We start from the raw sequence: 22,991 nt of genomic DNA on the forward strand, positions 1-22,991 counted from the left end.
TAAGGGGCTCTCAGGCAAAGATGGGAATTAGGAATAACAGTTCTTTCGTAGGAAAATTAAAATAGAAATAGTGTTACAAAGAACAATCCCAACTCTGACAGAGTCAGAATACAACCTGACACCCAGTCAGTCAGGGTGTTGGCAGCAGTCCCATTAAATGGTGGCTGCATCCTCCTGCAGTGCCAGGTGTGGTTCAGCTGAAGCAGTGCTCCTGTAGAATGGTGCCGTTTCCCTCTGAAGGTCCAGGGATGATGTGGAAAGGTCCAGCTTTCCTTTGGAATCCAGTGGAAAGAAGGTATCTTTCTGTCCAAAATCTCAGTATCTATCTGGGTAGAAAAGGTTTGGCTCCTCCCCCTGGCTGGAACATCTCCTAGTGGGATGATGTAATTTTATCAGTCATATAGTAGGACTTAATGGGCCATTAGCAGATGATATCTTCCTGGAGGGAGGATGGGTTGTGGAAAAGATAAAGATGATTGTCCCATTTGTTTTTAAAGATGGCCCATTAGCAGATAATATGTGCCACAGAGATAAGGGTCACTGCCCCACCCAGCTTCAACAAATGGTGATAAAAGACACATTTCTGGCCACATTCTGTATTGCAACCCAAGACACCTTGACAGTCCCAACAAGCTCTTTGGTTGTGAGTGCAAGATCCAGCAGACCACCTCTCCTTGGTTTCCCTATCAATTGAGTCAGGAAGTTCTCATTGAGGTGCTTCTTGGGCCTCCTGGATTGATTGTCACAGAATTGTTAGAGTTGGAAGGAACCACTGGAGATAATCTAATCCATCCCCCTGCCAAGGCAGGGTCACTTAGAGCAGGTGGCTTTTTAATATCTCCAGAGAGAGGGAGTCCATGTCCAGTTCCAATGCTCTTCTACCCTCCAAATAAATTCTTTTTGATGTTGAGGTGACCTCAGCCACTTCTCAGACAGCTTCTCCTCAAGGCCCTTCACCGTATTTGTTGCCTTAATTTGGATGTTCTGTATTGGCTTAATGTTTTTCTGACACTGTGGCACCCATAACTGCCTCCAGCACTCTGGCTGATGCTGCCCCAGCTCAGAGCAGAGGGAGCAATTCCCTCCCTTGCCCAACTGTGGATGCTGTGCCTGATGAACCCCAGGAGAGGATCCTTCTGGCTGCCAGGGCACACCAGACAATTCACACCCATAAACTCCCATCTTGTTCATTTTGAGCTTGATATATTCCAGTTGCTCTCTCATGTAAAGAGATACTCCATCTTCCTCCTCTGACATTTCTCCGTCCTTTCTAAAAAGGACATACCCATCCACAACAATATTCCAGTCATGTAAGCTATCCCAACATGTCTCAGCATTGAGATCATGGCCCTGTGAATGCACATGTGTTTCTAGTTTTTGTTTATTCCCCATGCTGCATTTCTTTGCATACAAACACTTCAGGCAGGATCTAAGAATGGGGCTTCCTAGAAGGGATGTGAGAGAATTTACCATAGCCATAAGCACCTATGATGTGCTTTGTGCTTTGATCCTCCACGCCAGGAGCCAAGGAACACCTGTCTCTGCACTGGTTGCTATGACCTGTTCCCTTTGAGGAAGCAATGGCACAATCATTGCCCTTTGGACCCTTTTAGTTTAAAGCCCATCTCACCAAACTGGCCAGTGTGCTACCAAAGACTCTCTGCCCTTTTTAGCCAGGAGGATCCCATTTCACTCTAACAGGCTAAAAATCATTAAAACACAACCCACTGTTGTAAAAGCCAAAACCTTCTCAATAATACCAGGCACAACCCAGACAGTGAGCTGCACAATGTGTCTGCCTCTGGCTGTCCCGATTTCTCTGACAGGTAGGACAGAAGACAAGTGACTTGAACATAGGGAAGACTGGGGATGGTTTTCACCTGCCTTGCCAGGACTTACTGTCTTCCTTTTTCCCATGTATTTTTTGGCTTGTGGCATCATTTGTACCCATATGAAAAATGATGGGGCTAGTGGTCTATGACAGGTCATGGTATACTCTTGGCAACACCATGGATCCCAGTTCCTGAAGGGCAGGATGCCGCTTGTGACAGTCTATTAGGCTGGGAAATGGACAACCCAGGGCCCACTACAGCCACTTGATACTTGTTTTTACAGTCATCATGATGCACTGCTGGCAAGGTTTTCTTTCTTGGCCTTGCTCATGGACATCTAAAGCCTTTAAAGCATGAGATCTGCATTTCTGGCCTGCAAGTTTAAGGGTGGAGATTGAATTGGGGTCCTGCTTTTGTGGGTCACAGGGTGCTAGGTGCCTCAGGCTCGGCGGTATCCATTGCGGTGGTTCTGAAGCCACTCACCTTTCTCTGCTTCAGCCCTTCTAATACTGCACAGCCAACTGACTGACTCTTGTCCTTCAGGTCATCCACCTGTGCACACTTTGTGCAGATGTCAGCCTTTTCTTCAGAAGTGTCTGGGCATCCATTGAAACTTACTTGTGCTGACACCTCCTTCCTCACCAGTTCTGTCTGAGTGGAAGCACCAGGCTTCTCAGGGGCTGTCTCAGTAGACACACTGGCTTTGGCTCTGGAATGCCCACCATTATGGCAGAGACCTAAAGCACTTAGCATTTATCTGTGGAACTACTTGTATAATTTATTATTATTATTATTATTATTATTATTATTAGTAGTAGTAGTAGTAGTAGTAGTAGCACTAGTATTATTAGTATTATTAATATTATTAGTATTACTATTACTTGTATTATTATTGTTGTTGTTGCTGTTGTTATTGTTTATTGCTATTATTGTTGTTATGTATTTTCCTGACAGCAGTTAACAGAGTAGTTGTTTGGATGCTGTAACAGTGCTCATTTTACGCCCAGAGAAAACAGTAAGGAATTTGTTTGTGTGTGGTTTTTGGAAAGAGTGGTTTAAATCAAACTTCACTTTTCTTAGTGTGCTTTCCTTATTCTCTGAGCAGGAATGAGTCACTAAAATGTCTTACCAGGTGAAGCTGCTAATATAAGACAATTTGCTTGCTTGTTTGCTTGCTTGATTTTGCATCACACTGCAAATTCAGAGATTTGGGATGATTTACACCCCTGGGCTAAGCCAAACTACTCCACTGCTGCTGGCTAGCAGGTATTCAAAACTACGGAAAAGAGAGGACTTGTAGCCTAAAGTCTCTGAAAGCAGAAGCAATAATGAGCACAGCTCTTAAACGAGCCTGCAGTGTGTGTTCTATTTCACAGCCAACCTTTGCAGTAGTTCAGCTGCTAAAGGGAAAAGAAAATAGAGTCCTAAATGCCTGGTGCACAGTGAAAAGAGTAATTGTAGTAGACTGAAATATAAGCTTGATCCTATGAATTATGTGGTGTTCAATCTCTGGAACTAATTACAAACTCAGCTTACAATAGGGCAGGTTACTATACTACACTGTAGTTACAGAAGCAGCTATTTTGTGCTACTGTATCCTCAATTTCTAGAACTGTCCATTCTGTTCATTTCCTCAAATTAGAAACTGTATCCCACGTAAAGCAACAAGTCAGAAAAAATTCTCACTACATTTTTCAGTCTAGCTGCTTGCTCTAACAGTATGATACCCAGAATATCACAGGAGAACAAAGTCCTACTAACTCTTGCAATGCAGTGCTTTTTGCCAAAAGCTTACTCTACTACTGCTGCCAGTATTTGTTTGGGGCAGTTTTTTATCAGTAACCAGCTAATTTCAAAACAGAATACTAATCAGATGGTTAGTTCATCCTGCCCTGGACTGCTCTGCTAAGGCTTCTAGAGGCAGTTCCTGGTCAGTCACCCTCCTCCTGGAATCTGGACCTGGCCCATCTGCTGTGGGTTCACCAAATACAAAGCAGAACTGTCCATCGTCTCCAGAGGAAGTCAAGAATATGACCTCAACTACACCAATGCAGCTTGGGGGGAGGTGAAAGGAAAACTAGTGTTCCTGAGAAAGTAGTCTATATAATGTTTTTTTTCTTTAGTATAGTAGTACACAGTCATCTGAAGCAAAATCACATCCCACTATCATGCTCAAGGCTGTGAATGGGGTATTGCTTGTCCTTGCTGTTTTGATCGAGTGGTTAAGATAAAGAAGAGGGGTGCTCATTGAACAGAAAAAAAGTAGCTTATTTTACTGCTGCTTAAGTCTCAAGCCAACTGTGCAGGAGCCAGCCATAGCCAGAGGAAGATTACTTTGTTTCTCCCCTCAACAGAGAAACCGACCTACATAGAGCACAGGCTCCTGCAAGTCACATTTTTCAGCTCACTGATGAGCTCACTCAAGTAGAATTTGGAAAAACATTTGGCCTACAGAATTTTATTTCTGTTGACAAACAAAAAAGTAGGTAAAACATGCAGATGAAAGATCACAGTTCTTTAGGTACCTGAAAGGGACTACATTTGAGGTACAAAATCCATGGCACACGAGCTGTCTTTACACAGTAAAACTTGTAATGCTTAGATGAGCTAGAGATACTTTTTTCCTAAGAGCTACAAGTTACAACATATGTACTGCCACGCAGCAGCTACTTAGTCGAGTTCTCCTCATGACACTTTTGCTTCAAAGCAGCATGAAAAGCGTAAATTCTGTCCCAAGCCAGATGGTTGAGCAAGACTAAACTACCACACTAGAGGTTAAATCTGGACCTGTCTTCTCAGCATGTTTTCTGAAAGAAGGCTTTTAAGATTTTTCTGTGAATAGCTGTCTAAAAAGCGGGTGGTGTTTATAAACCAACATCTGGTTTAAGAAAAGAGGCAATGAACAATTTTATAATTATATCGGAAACACTTCATCTACAATAATTAGAACATTCATACAGAAATTTAAGAGTCAGCTTGAAATAATGCACACAATGCTTTAATTTTGGAACATCCTAGATGCACTGGTTGGTTGTATTCACTAGCCTTCTCTGCTCTGCAGGATCACTTATACCCACTGAGAGGACTGGGACTGTTTTCCATGACACACCAAGGGGTGTCTGATTTCAGTAATCAAGGTGGAAATAAGCTTACCTAGCAGCAGTCTGATGTTCCAAGGCACCTGTGTACCGACAGACCCTCGAGGATTTTACTAATGCTCAGTAGCCAAGCAGCTCCAAGCAACCACTGGCTCCACAGGCAGTGTGGCACAGGAGAGCAGACAAACAGGAGTCACCAGTGAAACAAAACAAGCTCCACACCTAGCTCTGGGGTCAGGACCAGTGCTGGCACAGGAAACGACTATCTGACCTCATGTGGAATAGTGTGGAGAGCTTGGGGATCTTATTACACATGACACACATCCGTGTCAGCCTCATCTACCATGTGGGTGCACTAGAGCCAGTCCCTATTTAACAAACACCAGTACAAGCCCAAATGTTATTATCCTAATTGGTACAAAGCTTAACTACATCTTACCATGAATTATAAGTACTTTTGCATACTTTATTCACAGAGTGTAAGATCTAGAACTCCTAAAAAGCACATCACAGAATCTTAATTTAAGCCTGGGCAATTGCACACATACAGGAATTACAAGATTTGGAATAAAAGACAAGCAGGTTTCTGGATGGGACAAGGGAGTTTTCTGGACCAAGAGGCAGAGGTGAGGAGCAGTCAACTTCATTTCAGCTTGCATCCTGGAGCTTTATACAAATTGCAAAGTCAGTTTAATTACTTAGTTTATTTCTTTATGCTTTTTGAAATGACTATGGCTGGATAGAACAACAAATAGCAGGAGGTGAGGGCAAACTGCTTGTAGTCCTTCACTCATCCACTACTGCATACAAAACAAGCATCACAAGTTATTCACTGGCCCATTTATGATGTCTGGCACTGAACACCACCTCTAGGCTGATGCTCATCATCTTCATATACTTCTCCATTATAGTGGTGTTTTCGCTTCTGAGAGGGATCAAAGTCCACTAATTCCACCTGTTCCATTTCCTCAGTTTCTTCTATCTCCTGCCTTGTAGGTAGCAGTTTTTCGAGTAAGGACAACTTATCTGAGGATAGGAAGCCACTCTCTGGGAAGATAACCTGAAATCATCAAGAACTAAGGTTACCCACGTCTATCTGAACTGTCTTTTTAATTAGGATAAATACATCTGTAGGTTAAAGATCTCTTAAAGTCAGCTTTATCATCATAGACAAATTTAGAGCTTAACAAAATGATCAACATCACTAAGCTGTTTTTTAATGGCTGCAGGAAGTTAGCTTCTAACTCAACACTTCCTTTCTGCCTCAGGCTGCCCTCTGGAATCAATCACAAAAGCAAAGTACATATGTAACATAATAGCACATACAACTACCTATTTATAATAGTATATACAACTACATATTTAAATACATACGAAAACAGAATGTCAGCATTCGAGATATGGTTAAATATATTCTAAGCTGTAGCAGATGGGGCCTGCTGCTATAGCTCCCAGCATTAGCTTCTCCCCAGAGAAAAAAATCAGCATTTTCCAACTACTCTTCTGCTCCAGCACAGAAGCTGGAGTTACTTATGCACCCTTCCAAAAGGACAATAGAAACTAAAGAATATGTCAAGCAAATGTAAATTCACAAGGTTGCTGAAGAAACTCTTCTGGTACTCAATGTACTTGGATCACATCGTGTTCTAGAAGTTCTCTTTGTTTTGAACTGTAATTCTGACAGGCTGCATGTCCCTACCGTTGTAAAGAGGAAATACCAAAACAAGCATGTGATTATTGGTATCTCTTCTTGACTGAGGCAATGCTTATTGGTTAAATTTTGGATGGATGTTCGGTCCTGAAATGCCGTGAAATTGAGTTGATTCACCTACCCTGAATTCTATGATGAGACGTCCTTTTTCATACGGTCTGCGATAAATTGGCATACCTTCATTCAACACGCACTTAATAGCCCCATGCTCAACAACCTGGCCTAAAGAAACAAACAAACAAAATTACCAGAAAAGGAACAGATCCATGCAGGCAACAGAAGCAGCTTTAGTTATAATTCCCTTCAATATTTATGTAGCTTTCTACATTGTGGTTAGGCAGCAACACCAACATGTAGTAGCCTAACAGGAACTTACTGCCTGGTAACATCTGAATAGGAAAGCAGATCGATATCTACGTTACATTCCTGTAACCTTGTTATGCTTCCCAAAGGAAGCATACTTACAAATTTATTAAGTGCTCCATCGCTTCCAAGGCTGAAAAAGTGGTTTTCAGAGACCCACGGCCTTCAATTCTCCTGAGATATCCTCAGTATGCAAGTATGTCCGTGAGGTAAGGTCTGTTACTATGTCACGCAAAGAGAAAGTTACTGCTGACTGCTGTGCAAAAATCCTTTTTTATTTTAAGTTGTACTGCAAAGACTAGGGCAAAGAATTTGATACCAGCACGCATCCTTTTTACATTAACATGGGGTGCTTCTGCTCCCTTAAATTTCCAGCTTACATTCACTGTATGCTAGGAGTTCAACAGAAAGCAAACTAACTCTTACCAGGATGGGAAGTAATAATAATAGTTCTGTTATCCAGGGTTGTGATAGGCTTTTGAAAGCCACACAGCGCTTCAACCAGTTGAATATCCATAGACAGAAGCAGATCTTCATCTCGTCTAAGGCAGAATAAATCAACAACAGTCACAGTGAGAAACAGTGAAAAGATCATACCCAACTTCAATACTTAACTCGGAAATTACAATAAGCTGTAATTATAACAGAAGCCCAGGCAATTAAACACAGAGTATCAAATACCAATGTAGCTCCTCAATTACTAGAATTACTCTGAGGGCTATTACAATCATATCAAGCTATCTAAAGTGTTAAAAGGGTTTACTGAAAATAAATAAATACAAGACCCCCTTGCATCCAGTTTCACTTTACTACTCCTTCCCAAGTTAAAAAAAAAAAAATTCTCCCTCAAATACTGAAACTGAGACAACTAATTCCTTTCTTTGTGTAGGTAAATACCTCTAACTGTGCTAGCTCACACTATGGTAATCTGCTACACTCTGAAATTTATTACCAGGGAAGTTTGAACAGGTGATGGCCACTGGGTAAGGATACAAGCACCTTTTAGAAAGTACCAAGAAATAACTAGAATAGATAGTGTTAATTACTTTAATTGTGTTCTAACCCCAGTGTGGCAATGCTAGTGATTGTCTGCATATTCAAATGCTACAAAATCCTTCCTCTTATTCAAAGAACACAGAGCACACACCCTGTTTTTAAAAGGTTTCTGGCAGGAGACTTGAACAAAAAGCTAATTTTAGACTCTGACAGGAGAGAAGGAACATCCCACTTGTGTGAGAGCATGACCTTAGCAAAACCTCACAAGACCAGTAATATCAAGAGTTATCAAAGGACACTAGAACTGAAGGCAGTGGGCAGGATAGAAAAAAAAAAAAAATCAAGCAGAATTGTGACTTCAAATCCCACAAAACCATGAGAAGAGTGGCATAATCTGAATCAGTATCTGGTTTCAATAGAAGTCAAGAAAAATCAGCTGAGTAAGCTCATCCAAAGCAAACAGAAGTGATTCTTAACCTGTGAGCTCAGTGCTCCTTGGCAAAGAATTCTGGCACCAGCTCCAAGAGCTGAGCACCATACATGATAGTAGGGCAGACCAGCTGCAGGTTTCCCAAGAACTTTTGGCTCACCGTTCCTATTTACAAGCACAAGGTCAGTGACTGCTGTTGAAACAAGCGTTTTCTCTAAACCCACCAATTCCCTTGTAACTGCTCTGAACAACAGCAGTGAGATAACAAATGCAACACATTTCTGTGACATCATCAGCGATGCTTTTAACTGGACCAAAACATACTCAACAGACTAATTCCACAAACAGTAGCACAGAAAAAGGGAGGTGTGCAACACCAAGCAGTTCTCCCTGGGAACATGAAATAGTTGAGATGTGGCCAGTGCTACTCGAGTCATATTTGCTTTCACAATAAAAACCAGACAGGACCCATTATTCTGCCCAGAGCAGTCGGGCAGGAAATAAAGTGTGGAAAACCACATTTGATCGCAAGGGTGCATTCTATACTGAGGAAGCTTGTCCTAAGTAAGATCCACAAACGTGCACACACTCCAAGTTTTCTGTGCCTTGAGGCCAAGACAACACCAGTTTACACTAAATATCAATTTTCTGAGCTTAGTAATTCTGAAAAGCAAAACAAGCCACTAATATTTGAAAGTACTAAAAAGATCAGTATTTCAAGGAGTTCCTAAAATTAAAGGTTTGTAAACTCTTAACTGTAACTGCTTTTGTTTGCCTTCTATCCTCTTCTGCTGCCAAAGCTCACAGGAGATTATCTCTTACTATTAGAACACAAGTGGCCAGACTAGTTGCACCAGATTTCCCCCATCTCAGTGCTCCTCTGACCATCCAGAAAAACTCACAGCTGAATGTCAGTCATGTGATCCCATCTCCTGACACTCCAGTATGTGTAAGATGAGTGGCAACCAAGGAAGCATGTGGAAAAACATCACAGGAGATAATGTAAAAGAATACAAGTGTTTTTACCTTGTAAATACAGAGTGGTCTTTCTGATCCAAGACAATAATAATATCTCCTGGCTCCAGACCTGGCTCTTGGTCCCCTTCACCATGGAATGTTATTTTCTGACCATCCTTCATTCCTATTGCAGAAAACAAATAAAAGTTTTCCTTGTTTTTAAGGTAAAAGCACCAACAATGAACAGTTCTATAGACCTGAGCTGGTATCAAGATATCTCTGGATCTTTAAGCCAGACCATCAGGATCTTCCCTTGAAGCATGCATTTTTGGTTTTGCTTTTTTCTTTCAATCCACTCACTTGTTCAACAGACCTTAGTGATGCTAACCTGAATTCAGTGTTATGTCTCAAGACCATCAAGTTTAACTATACTGCCAAAAGAGCCATCAATATAAAGCCCTGAAGTGAAATATCATCAAAACAGTTTCCATTATACATACAAATACAAAAAAGAAATCAGAAACATTTTGTACAAACTGCATTTCAAGAGCAATGGACCAGTAAAATCCAGGCATTGCATAAGTTTTGCTCACACGTGTAACAGCTGCAGGTCATAATCACGACCTTTTACATGACTGTAAAAGTCATGTAGTTGTCAGCTTGCTCTGTCTTACAAGCTGCACTACTCCAGAGACTTCTCCCACCAGCTTTTGGGCAGTCCCCTCAACAGAGGGGCGTTTATCACTCAGTATCATTACGTTAACCCATCATGTTGAGGGTTTGTGCACTGAGTTGCATTTTGCCAGGTAAGGAAGTAGTATCTGGGCTGAACAGTGATGTCAGGGTTGTGTAGCCAACACAGTTCTAAGCATGAGAGGCTCAGCTCAGCACTGTCTCTGCACCCTATCACTACAGCAGACCTGGTTCCCCTTCAAAAACACAGAAGAAGTGATTGGAGTCTGTGGAGTTTTGCTGCAGGCAGTGAAAACTGATTAGGCAACCTGACCACAGACAGGGCTCAGAGGGACCTGAAAAATAATTCACTGCTTACAGTAATTTAGGTTTCAGAATCCATTCTTGGTTATGTGCCAGGCTTTAGAAGTGAACATAAGATACAGCTGACCTCTCCTAGAAACAAGTCTACTTTTGTAAGGCAGCAATAAACAATCTTACTGTGTATGTATTCATCACTATTACTCACCAAATCACCACCACGTATTTGCTAAAACTTCTGTTTTAGTGCTGCAAAGCCAGCATATCCAAGTGCAATACTTCACCTCGGTAAGACACCTCACCTTTGTCAATGTGAACTTCTAGGATCTTCTTCTCTCTAACAATTTTCCTGCCATTGCAGCTCTTACACCGGTCCTTGGGGCTGATACGCTCCCCATGCCCCTGACACTCCATACACACAGACTGGATCTGCTGCACCATTCCTGGCCCGATCTGGTGAATTCTGATCTGCATGCCTGTTCCCCGGCAATTAGGGCAGCATTCTACTGCACCTTTCTTACCACCACGACCTGAGAACAAAATTGGAGATAAGTGGTTATGTGCTACCAGAAAAAAAGTCCCCAAAACATCATCTCTTTAGTTTCAGTTCCAACATTACCTTCACATTTGTCACAGATAACGTTTTTCTGTAGTGCAAGTTTCCTCATTGCACCATTGTACATATCTTCTAAACTTACTGACAACTGGTGGACCACGTTTTTACCTGTAAAAGAATACAGATTTACTTAAGTTTAGAAGCTTGGTCTGCACATCTCCCTGCCAAGCCATGATAAACCAAGACTCTGGGCTTTAACATCTTATTTCAATAGAGCTTTGTCTTGTTTTGCATGTATTGGTCAAAAGCCCTTTCCCAGCTGCTGTCATATTAGGTAACAGTTGTCATGACTTTGACTCTGTGTAAGTCAGAAAAGACCTTCTGGAAAAGTACAAACAGTAACAACAACAGAACATACAGAACCTGAGACGTTTAAATTTTGTAATGCAGGACCGTGGTTTTAACAAAGCCAACAACTAGATCTCTTACAAACAAATGAGAAACTCTATTTGGATTCTCCACTTCAGCAGTTTCTTCCTCCCACCAGGTGACCTTCTGGAACCAGAAACGAGCAATTACATTTTTAAACCTCAGAAACTCTTTAGCACTTCAGCTGCTGTAGCCTTAGTTTTGTAAAAGATGTTGAGCTCTGGGCTCTGACATTCTTAACACTTTGATACAAAACATTTTTTCTTCCCTTTTTCACCAGATCTGCACTAAAGAGGTGATGGAGTCAGCACTGCTCATAACAAGTTGAAAGTTTTTCCCAGCATGATTAAACTGGAATTTAACTTCTGGGGAACATTTTATTGTAACTTCAACTTAATTCCACTGTGAAGTGCAGGAACACAGAGAGGTTTTATAGACCGCATTGGACCTTGATCTCTTGCTCAAAGAGTTGTTTTTAAAGATACACTTATAGCAGCTTAGTTAACAAACCATTTTAAGCTACTTTACCCTTACATTTCCTATTCTGTCTATTAGCGATTGGGCTCTCCGAACACATCTGGTTAGCGATTAACAGGGGACGATGCACAGGAGACCAAACTACCACCGTACCAACCAAACGCCCTTCCTTGTGGTGTTACGAGTTAAGGGACAACAGTTTTCCCAAATTTTCTGATTATGACTGTAACTTCACTTTAACTCTTTTTAAAATTTCTACATCTACGGTATTCTCCTCAGAGATTCTGATACCCCAGGCGACACGTTACCTCGCCTCTCCCTCTGCATCCTCCCTCCGCCGCCGAAGAACATATCGAATATGTCCATGGGGGACCCGAAGCCGCCGCCGGAGCCGCCCTCCTTGATGGCTTGCTCGCCTCCTTTATCATACAGCTCCCTCTTCTTCGGGTCCGACAGCACTTCGTAAGCCTGGGAGATCTGCTTGAACTGCGGGAAGGACAGTCACCGGCACTCAGGCGCCTGCAGAACCCCCGGCGGGACCCCCGCCCGGCCCCCTCCCGCCGGCCCCGCCGCCCCGGCCCGTCCCGCCGACCTTCTCGCCCTCATTGGGGTTCTTGTCCGGGTGGTACTTGAGCGCGAGCTTGCGGTAGGCCTTCTTCAGCTCCTCGGCGGACGCGTTGGGCTTCACGCCCAGCACGTCGTAGTAGGTAGTCTCCTTCACCATGGCGATGGCGGTGTTAGCGGCGGTGGTGGCAGCAGCAGGCCCCCGGGGCTGCGGGCGCAGATCCTGCTCTCCACCGCTCCGATCCCGACTCTTCTGGAAACTTCGGGCCGGTCCTTCAGCCCCGCCGCTTAACAGCCGGCCCCGCCCCGGAAGCCCTGCCCCGCCGAGCGCCGGGCCCGGGCGAGCGGCCCACCAATGGCTGTTCGGGAGGGCAAGGCACCTGGCCAATCAGCGCCCGCCTCCGCCGCCCTCATTGAGCGCGGCCCCGCCCCTCAGCGCGCGGGCGGTGGCTCCCGCCCTGCCAGGCGTCTGCCTCACGGCGCGCCTGCGCGCCGCGCGGTTCCCGCCCTCGGAGGTGCCGAGCTACGCCGGGTACGGGACGCCGGCCCGGCCGCCCACTTCCCGGTGCCGCTCCGGGCCTTTTCCTCCCCACCCTACGCGGGCCTGGCTCCGCCGCCGCACAGGCCGGCCGACGGTCCGGTCCACTCCACTCTACTGCGCCTGTGCCAGGACTCAGCGCCCACCCCCGTGTGCGCGGGCCTAGTGCGCCTGCTCCGGGCCGCGCGCCGCGGCGGAAGCCGCTCCCTGGTCACGTGGGAGACGCGCTGCAGCAGCTGATTGGCTGCGGCGGGGACGGCGCGAACGTCGCGCGCGTGGTAAGGGGGTGGGGTCTATCCTCGTGGCGTTGCCGTGGGAACGGGGCCCACGGGGATGGATGAGCTGTAGGGATGGTTGTGCTATCGGGATGTGGTGTACTGTAGGGATGGGTGTGCCCTAGGCATGGATATGCCCTAGGGATGTGGTGTACTATAGAGATGGGTGTGCCGTAGGGATGGGTATGCCATAGGGATGTGCTGTGCCCTAAGGATGGTTGTGCTATAGGGATATGGTGTAGTGTAGGTATGGTTGTGCTGTAGGGATGGCTGTGCCATAGGGATGGTTGTGCCATAGGGATGTGGTGTTCTGTAGGGATGGGTGTTCCATAAGGGATATGGTGTGCCGTAGGGATTGTGGTGCCATAAGGATTGGGGTGCCATAGGGATGGCTGTGCCATAGGGATTGTGGTGCCATAAGGATGGGTGTGTGATAGTACCTGTGCTACACTGGGGATGGAGCCTTGCTTTCCTCTGGGATGAGCTCACCACCACAGAGCTTGGAGGAACAGCACTGAGTACCAGGCAGGGTGAGGGATCTTTGCTGTTCAGGGTCAAGTTATTGTAAACTTGAATGTCTCATAGCATGATCCGTGGTTGGCTGTGTCTGGATGAAGCTGTGTTGACCCTCTTGTTGTCTCTTGCCTTCTGCTGCTCTCTCTTGTTTTGGTGGTTAAGTTAATCTCTCGGGTGAACTCTGATACAGTGGGAAACAAATTGAGCTTTTTTGTGCCTAGGTTCTTCTGTTAGATGTAATTATCAGTGCGATAGATTTTTCCAATATATAGTTCATGGATGTGAGAATGTACGGTAGTGCAGGAAGGAAGGATTGCCCTTTCAACAGGAACCTGCTGTTAGATTATGCAGGTGCTGGTAACGTGCTTTGCCTTGGATTTCAGGAACGTGAACCAAGTTAGCAGAATTGGCTCAGCTAGTGGATGGGCTGGCAGCAGAATTCATGGACCCTGTTCCACAGGAAGGTGTCCATTGGGAAGTGGTGTGTTGGTAACACTCTGTTTTTCTCTGCAGCGCAGTGATGCGTGTGTGCTGGCTCGTGGGGAAAGAGCAATGCACTCAGCGAGTGAAACTGCCCCACTTGGAAGCCGTGGTGATTGGGCGTGGCCCAGAGACTGGGATAACGGATAAGAAGTGTTCACGGCAGCAAGGTAAGGGGATACAGCTCAAATCTGCTTTCTGTCTGCAGCAGCAGCTGAGCTTGCCTGGTTCTTGAAGTCATCGACCCTTTTTAATAAGCATTTTAGAAGATCTCTGGTGCCTAAAAAATCAGAGACACCCAATGACAGGACATCCACCTCCATAAATTAAAGCATTCAACTTTAAATGTGAGTTCCCAGGCCCATGGTTGTGTTTCACTGCCTGCATCCCTGCTTGGTGAGCAGCATTTCTCCCTGGTATTCCACAGATTTTTAGCATGACTTGTTATTTTATATGTAAAATAATGTGATCTTGGAGAATATATGAAAATATCTGTCACCTCTACTATACTGCACTTCTTCCCTGCCATATCTTCTGTGCCTCTGGACATCTTAATGTCACAGAGGACTGGTAAGAACATCAAAAATATGTATAAGACATCTACACAACTCACCTTTCTTCTGAAGTAATTCCACCCTTGGCTCAGTGTATGGGTTGGCTCTGTTTTACCTGTGGTCCTGGAAAGAAGAGACAAGGCAGAAATATTCTTGGCATACATTCACGAGGATCAGCCCCAGAAAGAGGCATATCTTCCAGAAGAGGAGTGTTTTCTGTACTGAGTGGTTCAGTAGAGTTCTTTTTATTTACATTGTTTTGTGACACTTTGTTCTTTCTTTTCCAGTTCAGTTAAAAGCAGACTGTAACAAAGGGTATGTCACAGTTAAACAGGTATGTTTATATGTGTGGATTTACAATATTTCTGATATTTACTGGGACAGTTGTACTTAACTCCACAAATGCTCCAAGTGATGATTCTGATCACTGGTCTGAGGGTCCTAAAGCTTTCTTATCACTAAGGGAGGTTCCAGCAAGTGGCCCTCAGAAGTGAACTTTTTTCTTTGTGCACCTCAATGAAAGATGCACTATTCCTTCTAGATAACACTCCCGTTTAAGACAGGCTGACTCACAGCATCAGGGAATGCTGTTGTGAGTCTTCAACCAGTTCTGTCAAATGCTGCATTTGGGAGACTTTGGATTTCTTCTATTAAACTTATTTATCTTCCTTCTGAGCCTTAAACTTCATAAGCTGAGGCAGCCCTTTGTTTAGGACTGAAATTCTTGTGTAACTGGGACTATGCAGTTGTAGGAGATTTTTGTTGACGGGCTGATAGAGCCAGAGATGGGTTTACTTATGGGAAGAATGTGAGACAGCACTGCAGGGGTGCTCGTGTTACCAGATGCATGGAGGCAGGCCTACTCCCTCATTTATGAGACCCAGTATCTTTGAGTTAATGTGAAGGGAAAGGTCTCTGGTCCTGATGTTTGTGTGTGTGTGTGCCCACAGCATCAGCCTATGTGGACAACACAACATGTTCTACCTACTGAGGGGTAACATCTTCTCTCAAAATGCCTTCAGAACCCACTAAGCACAGGCACCCCAGTGGTATCTGATGAATTTGGCAGGGATATCTTGGACAGCTTTTCACAGAAATCAGCCCTAGTCATGGTTTGAATACTGTATTACTGGAATCTCAAACTGGGAACGCTTTCTGGTGGTGGGTGCTAGTGTGTTTTGTGTTTGCCTGCTGAAGAGTTGCTCTCCAGGTGAGAAGTGTGTGGCACAAAGTTCCAGTGATCAGTTGTTTGATACTTCATTTGCTGATGGGAAGCATCCTTGACCTAAGTGAAACTGCAGAGCTGTAGACTAAAGAGATCCTAGCTGGAATCAGGCATGTCTTCATTGCAGTGGATACCAAGTGAGAGGTATAGTACCATCTTGTGAAGCATGCAGGTATGGCAGTGATGAAGCTAACGAAGCACCCTCTGACTGAATTCATCAGTCACAGGAGAGAGCTGATTTCCTAAAGCCTGTTCATGCATAAACATTAACCAAAAGCATTTTGCTGAAGACTCTTAACTTTCATAGGGTCACCCACATGATGAGACAAAATCCATCTGTCAAGCAAGCACTGTAGCTTTCCTACACCACTGTGCTATTGCAGTAAAATAATTCACTAAAACTGCTGTTACTCCTCAGGAATAGTTGCTGCTGTTACTAGTTGTTTAAGAGGTTGCTAATTTGTGGGGGAAGTGTGGCCCAAGTGATGCTGTAACTGTAGCTGCTGCAGACCCAGGCTCCCTGTGACTTCAGGCCTGGAGGTTGCTTGCTGACAGCTGTGACTGCAAGAGTGGGACAGAAACAGTGTCAACGGTGCTGCACTGCCTGGTGTGCTAAAGCAGGTTAATGTGGGCAGTGAACACAAAATGCATTTCCTTTCCAGGATGGTGGTAATCCAGGAGAACTGAGCAGAAGTTCGCAATTATACTTACAACATAATTTTCTATTATTTTTTCCTCTTTCTGTCTACCAAAGATAGGGGTCAACCCAACTAGTGTTGATCTTGTGAATATTGGCAAGGATGAAGTGGTGAAAATGAAGCCAGGCCAAATTCTGCATATTGTGAATAACCTTTACCCTTACACGGTGCAATTTGCTGAAGAGTCTGGGAAAAATGTTCCAAAAGTAGACAAAATGCTACATGAGGACTCTTGTGGGAATGATGATATGGAGCCTGTGCCCAGAAAAACAATGAAGTTGGAGGTGTTGGATACACAAGGCAGTTCTATGAATCCCAAGCTAAGCAATACCAGTGTATCTACACATGAAGGGACTTCAAGCAAAAAGGCAAGTGTGTTGGTCTTACTACTTGTGCTGTTTCTCCTGGGGTTGTCTCCTCCACGAGGAGGAGGTCTTTGTGGATTCTGCTGGTGGCAGGCATCTCAGGTGAGCACAGATCCTCAAAGTATACAGAGCATGAGAGGTGTTATGTGCTCCTGACATCATCAGATCCTGAGAAAGTTAACTTGAGAACCATTCTGACCTGACCTGAGGATTAGGTGTGTGTGATCAAGCTTCCCTGTAGCAAATGAGGATTTAATATCTGATTTCTGCTGCACTTTCTGCTAGAAGGACAGTCCATGTGAGCTCTATTTATCTGAAGTCACCCAAGGACACTGTCCTGGCTTTTGAGTGGTTATCGAAAAGCAGGGAACAGAACAACCTGAGCCTTTTTATTTTTATTTTTTTTTTTAGTTTGTTTGTAATTGCATTGAATTTTTTTCTCCTCCTGCTTTGTTCATTCCATACAGTAGAACCGTGTTTACCTTAGTGAGCGTTACCAGCCAGAATCTTTAAAAAGGCATTTTTAAAAGCCCTGTGACAAAATAAAAGACCTTGGAAACTAGTGCAGTGCTGGAGGAGAAGACACAGAGATGAAACCCCTTGAGACAAAATTTTAGTCTCAGGTTGCTGTGAGTTAACCACTTACTTAATTTGTGGACTTGGGCTAGTTATATTAGATTTCTGGAAGAATGAGCAGGGAGATAACTCATACTGTTTCCCTGCCAGCACTATAGTAACGTTTGAATGTCTTCCTTTATAAGAATCATTTAACTAATAAGATTTATAAGAAACTAAGAAACTAATAGTGATTTATAAGAATCATTTAACTAATCATTGCTGATTAGTTAAAATGTCTGTTTTGAAAAAGGTGCACTCAAGGCACACCTTCTATTAGGTGCTCAGTAGCCAAGTTAAGAAATAGCTTGTCTTGGCTTGGTCTTCCTGTGCCTTTCTGGTTTTCTCTGCAAGCCACTGCACAATTTAAAACAATCAATACATCTAAGGCTCAGGTCACACACTGCAACTACTTAGTTCTGTGCAGAGCAGTATAACTGGGATAGGACAGTAAATGGAGGTCTCTGTTCTTTCTTTGGATCTTGTGATCCCTGAAGTAGAGGACCTTGTGTCATGACATGTGCAAGCAAATTATTAAATTTAGACACATTTATAGCTCCCTGTTTTTGAATTTCCAGTGTTTGGAAGATAGAACTTTCCATCTTCACAATATCTTATTAAAAGTTTTCAAAAGTAGCTTTTTGGGGGCAGCTGGGGCAGGCAGGTTGGTATTTTATAGAAGGGAAATAATTGAGCTGCCATTCAGCTCTTATTGTACTGCTGTATGCTAATGAATATTCTTAACTGAATCTTTTAAAAAAAAGCAATTGGACTCTTAATTGTCTTATGATTTATTTTCCCCTTCTGTGCTGTAGGAACATTTAGGACACTGGAGTCAGGGTCTAAAGAGCTCCATGCAAGATCCAAAAATGCAGGTGAGAGCTGTATACTTGCACTCTACAGTAGATACTGTCTAGCAAAGTCACATGAGCTTTTCTTCTTCCTTCTGCAATTTGCTTTAACAATCTGGTTAATCAGTGGAGTCCTGCATAAGGGCTGACATATACTTGCATCTCTCTCTGTAGTAACATTAACTTGGGAGTCTACTGTACTGATTTTGCAGAGTGTCATTGTCTTAATTATCTTTGGGGTCTCTGTACTGTGAGATTTGGCCAATAGATTTCAAAAAAGTTGATGGGAGAGCAGGTGAGCAGTGCAGTTGCTTTGTTTCCCCAGGGAAACCAACTAAAATGGGGTTATCATTTTAAGATGAGCAAGCCACAGAAGTTTCCATTCTCCAGCAGTCAGCACTGTCTTCTTTCTCAGTGCAATTTCCTGGTTTCCAGCAAATTCTTAACTTTCACACCTTTATGTCAGATTACAGGATCTGACCCGTGGCCTCACTGGGCCCCTTCAGGTAATGATGACTGTCAGGCTGAAAATAATTTAGAATCATAGTGTATGTTGAATTGAAAGGGACCCTTCAGGATCATTGAATCCAAATCTTAGCTCTGTACAGAACATCCCCTGACAGAACAGGAATCACACCATGTACCTGAGAGCAGTTCTTGAGCGCTTGACAGACCTGTTGCCATGACAACTTCTCTGGGGAACCTGTTCCAGTGCCCAGCCACCCTCTGGTGAAGAAGGTTGTCCTGATATCCAGTCTAAGCCTCTCCTTACTCAGCTTTGGGCCATTTCCTCAAGTGCTGTCACTGGTCATGAGAGTGACAAGATCAGTGCCTGCTGCTTCTCACCCCTAATAAGAAGCTGTAACTGCAGTGAGGTCTCCCCATAGTCCTCCTCCAGGCTGAAAAGACCTGGTGACCTTACTGTTCCTCATATGCTTTCCTTTCAAGGCCCTTCACCATCTGCTTAGCCCTCCTTTGGACACTTTCTAAGAGCTTTATGTCTTCTATTGTACCACCCAAAACTGCCCCAGCATTTGTGGCGAGGCTGCCCCAGTGCAGAGCAGGACAATCCCCTGCCTTGCCTGGCTGCACCCCAGGACACAGGTGGCCCTCCTGGCTGCCAGGGCACTGCTGACTCATTGACATCAATGACCCCCAGGGCCCATTCCATGGAGCTGCTCTCCAGTCTGTCATTCCCCAGTCTGTACATACATCCAGGGTTGTCCCATCCCAGGTGCGGAATCCAGCACTTCCCCTTGTTAGTTCTGCTCAGCCCTCTTAATTTGTCCAGTTATCTCTGCAGGACCTTCCTGCCTTCAAGGGAGTTCCATGGGACTTCCTCCCAATTTAGTGTCATTAGCAAACTTGTTTTCTATTCCTTCCAGTCTTGTGTCCAGGCCATTTATGAATATGTTGAAGAGGATGAGATTGGAGCCCTGTGGAACCCCACAGGTCACCAGTCTGATATCACCCATTCACTATAACCCTTTGTGCCTGATCCTCGAGCCAGTTCCTCACTTAGCTAAACAGAAGGCTCCTTTTTTTGATGGATTTTTAAAAAAAATTAAGTGTGAAGTGTTGAACTGCTAGATTTACAGGAAAACTGGATGCCCATTGTCCTAGAATTGACAGGACTTTCAAATGAGTCTGTTTACAGGGGATGAAAAACTATGGAAATTCTTCCTTACTTTTTAAACATGAAGCTTAATTTTAATCCGTGAAGCAGGATTCTATACACTTTCCAAAACAGGGCTTTCTTGACCCAAAATGTAAGCAGGTTTTAAAAAGGTTATTTTAATGTTAAGACACAAATAACTGTTTATGAGTGGAGGTTAGGTTTATTAGTTGTAGTTTCAATCTGAATACACAAAGTCTTCCTTCCTGTAGAGTGAGATGGATCTGTTTATAAATACACAAGAATAATTAGCAAAGGTGACAAAGACATCTTCATCTCTCATCAGCAGGTGCATTGCTAAGAGACCAGAGACAACCTGGCAGCTTTTTGTTGCTGGGTTCTCCCCGCTGTTGTTCACAAGCTTCCCAACCCTTTCTCTTCCTTAGCTGCATTGAATTATTGCAGAAGGCAAAACAGAAAGAAAACAGGAAGAAGGGCACGATAGACAGGAACTGTTCTCCTTCTTGTTAGTCATCTGGGTGGGATGAAGTGAAATAGCCCAGACTGGAATATTTTTGTCTTTGTAATGCTGGTGGAGGTCTGCAGCACACTGCTGGTGGCACATCTGAGATTTGTGCTTCACCCCAGTGCATTCCTACATGTTCTGTATTGAGCACAGTGGTTTTGTTTGTGACTGCAGGGCTTGAATGTAGCTTGATAGAAATTGAGTTCCCTAGGCCTCACTGGTATCTCAGTCCAGGTGATTTTCAAGAGTTCATATACACCTGCAGCTATGGTTAACTTACTGCAAATTAAGATTAGAAAGCTTTTGCCTTTATAATAAAGTATATGGAAAAGGATGTTAGAACCTGGTATGTGTTATGGAAGAGGGTGCTTAACCTGGAGCAACTTAATTCCAGCGGAAGTTCTTGCTGAGTAGCATCTCTACGTTAAGTATAGTGCTTATAGGAATTATATATATGACTTTCAGTCAGAAAGTAATAGTTACTTAATTTTTTGCAAGGTTTACAAAGATGAAAAAACTGTTGTCATCAAGGATAAATATCCCAAAGCTCGTTACCACTGGCTTATTTTACCATGGGACCCTATTTCAAGCCTGAAGTCAGTCACCAGGGACCACCTTGAACTCCTGGAACATATGCATGCTGTTGGGCAAAAAATGATTGAACAGTGCCCTGCCAGAGAGAGCCTGGAGTTCAGACTGGGTTACCATGCCATCCCCAGTATGAGGTAAGACCTAGAGAAGTCGTGTGGTGGACATGCTATTCTTCCAGTTACACAGATTTGGGTCTAAATCCATGCAGAGATTTGGCCTTACTGAAGAATGGGCAATCCTCCTCAGCACTACAGACAGCTTGGTGTGCAGTCCTTTGCCCCACACTGCTGTGTAGATCCCAGTGCACAGGTGTCTTGCCCATGGTGGGAAGTGCCAGTTGGGCTTCTCCAGCAGAGCTTGGTGCCTGGGGCTATGGGATGCCTGTGGCCCAGCTCCAGTGGCAGGAGCACTGCTGCCAGTGATAGGGCATCCCCCACCCAGGGCACCAGTGTGGGATTAGAGTCTGACTCCTAGACCTGTAAAGTCCTGCCTAACACTGAGCAAGGATTTGAGTCTTGTGTCTAAGTCAGACCTTAGAGTGTCCAAGTGCCTGTTGATACTGCAGTCCATTGTTCTCCAGTTCTCAAGTGAAGCTTTTGAGCGCTGATCAAATCCCATTCAATTACTCTACAAATAACAAAACTTTGGTTTATTATTAAACCTTTAACAGACCTTTGGTTTGCTAACACTGCTATCTCCGCCTCTTTGGAAACTAGCAGGAATATAGACTGCAGTGAGGGGCCAATGAAATATGCAGTCTAGTGACCCTCATTGTTTATAAGTGAAATGCTTGGCAAGAGACGGTGCTTCCAGAACAGGCTGTGTTTCTTCTGTCACAGGGTCAGGACTGACCCACAAGGCTGCACTCTGCTGAATCATGTTTGCAACTGTTACAACTGCAAAACAACTTCGAGCATTAACCTTCTTCTCTCGTATCTACATTATATTTTTTTTTCCAGTCAGCTACATTTGCATGTAATCAGCCAGGATTTTGATTCTCCTGCCCTCAAAACCAAAAAGCACTGGAATTCTTTTACTACGGAGTACTTCTTAAACTCCCAAGGTAATTAGAAAAAGTATTTCATAACATATAATCCTGCTTGTAGGTTCTGGCTTTGGGCTTTTCTTCCAAACAAATGTGCAAGTCATACATTTTATTGCAGTAAGTGAAAGGTTTTATTTAATTTAAGATATTGGGGAGTAGCACTGAGTAAAAGTCAACAAATTTTGTGACTGTTTTAAAATAGACTGCAGCAATAACAGACTGTGCATGCAAAACAGTGCACAGAGATTTGCAGTGTCACGTGTTTCATGATGCTACCTGGTCTCAATGCCTTTGGTCTTTTTTATCCCCAGATGTGATAGAGATGGTACGAAGCAAGGGGAAAGTGATGGTGAAAGACCATACCTCTGAACTTCTCAAACTTCCCCTCAGATGCCATCGCTGTAAACAACAGCTGTCCACAGTCCCACAGTTAAAGGAACATCTTAGGAAACATTGGCCAAAATGATTTTTCAAAAAATCATCTTTCAATCTGTCTTCAGATTTCAAGCCAACACAAAGACCACAAAATGTTAACAGAAATGTATGTTTATTAACTGGAATAACAAATGTAATGTGGGGAAAAGTAGCCTAGAAACAGCAGTGTACTAATTTAGTAATAGCTTCAACAAAAACCCAAGCCCTCTTCTTCTTTCCTACTAAAAATACAAATAAAGTGACTTCTGAAATTGAA

At 43.8% G+C, this 22,991-nt stretch overlaps 2 protein-coding genes across 6 annotated transcripts; one reads left to right on the forward strand and one right to left on the reverse strand.

Annotated features, from left to right (window-relative positions):
• Window positions 1–5,365: 5,365 nt before the first annotated feature.
• On the reverse strand, window positions 5,366–12,571 carry DNAJA1 (DnaJ heat shock protein family (Hsp40) member A1). The gene is made up of 8 exons (XM_079330924.1): window positions 12,435–12,571; window positions 12,151–12,328; window positions 11,000–11,104; window positions 10,683–10,910; window positions 9,457–9,571; window positions 7,431–7,546; window positions 6,763–6,863; window positions 5,366–5,990 (listed from the first exon to the last, which is right to left on the reverse strand). The coding sequence occupies exons 1-8, from the start codon at window positions 12,564–12,566 to the stop codon at window positions 5,772–5,774; spliced, it is 1,194 nt and encodes a 397-aa protein (XP_079187050.1). The 5' UTR covers window positions 12,567–12,571; the 3' UTR covers window positions 5,366–5,771.
• On the forward strand, window positions 12,570–22,991 carry APTX (aprataxin). 5 transcript variants are annotated; one of them, XM_079330919.1, is made up of 8 exons: window positions 12,570–12,938; window positions 14,249–14,385; window positions 15,057–15,103; window positions 16,749–17,060; window positions 18,488–18,547; window positions 21,163–21,389; window positions 22,215–22,318; window positions 22,612–22,991. In XM_079330919.1, exons 1-8 carry the CDS (start codon window positions 12,571–12,573, stop codon window positions 22,764–22,766), a joined length of 1,410 nt encoding a protein of 469 aa, XP_079187045.1. In that variant the 5' UTR covers window position 12,570; the 3' UTR covers window positions 22,767–22,991. The 5 variants fall into 5 exon arrangements, with proteins under 5 accessions (XP_079187045.1, XP_079187046.1, XP_079187047.1 ...); XM_079330922.1 differs by having other exon boundaries at window positions 12,872–13,222; XM_079330923.1 differs by lacking the exon at window positions 12,570–12,938 and adding an exon at window positions 13,646–13,749.

The sequence above is a fragment of the Erithacus rubecula genome, assembly GCF_903797595.1.
Source record: "Erithacus rubecula genome assembly, contig: SUPER_Z_unloc_1, whole genome shotgun sequence".
NCBI lineage: Eukaryota > Metazoa > Chordata > Aves > Passeriformes > Muscicapidae > Erithacus > Erithacus rubecula.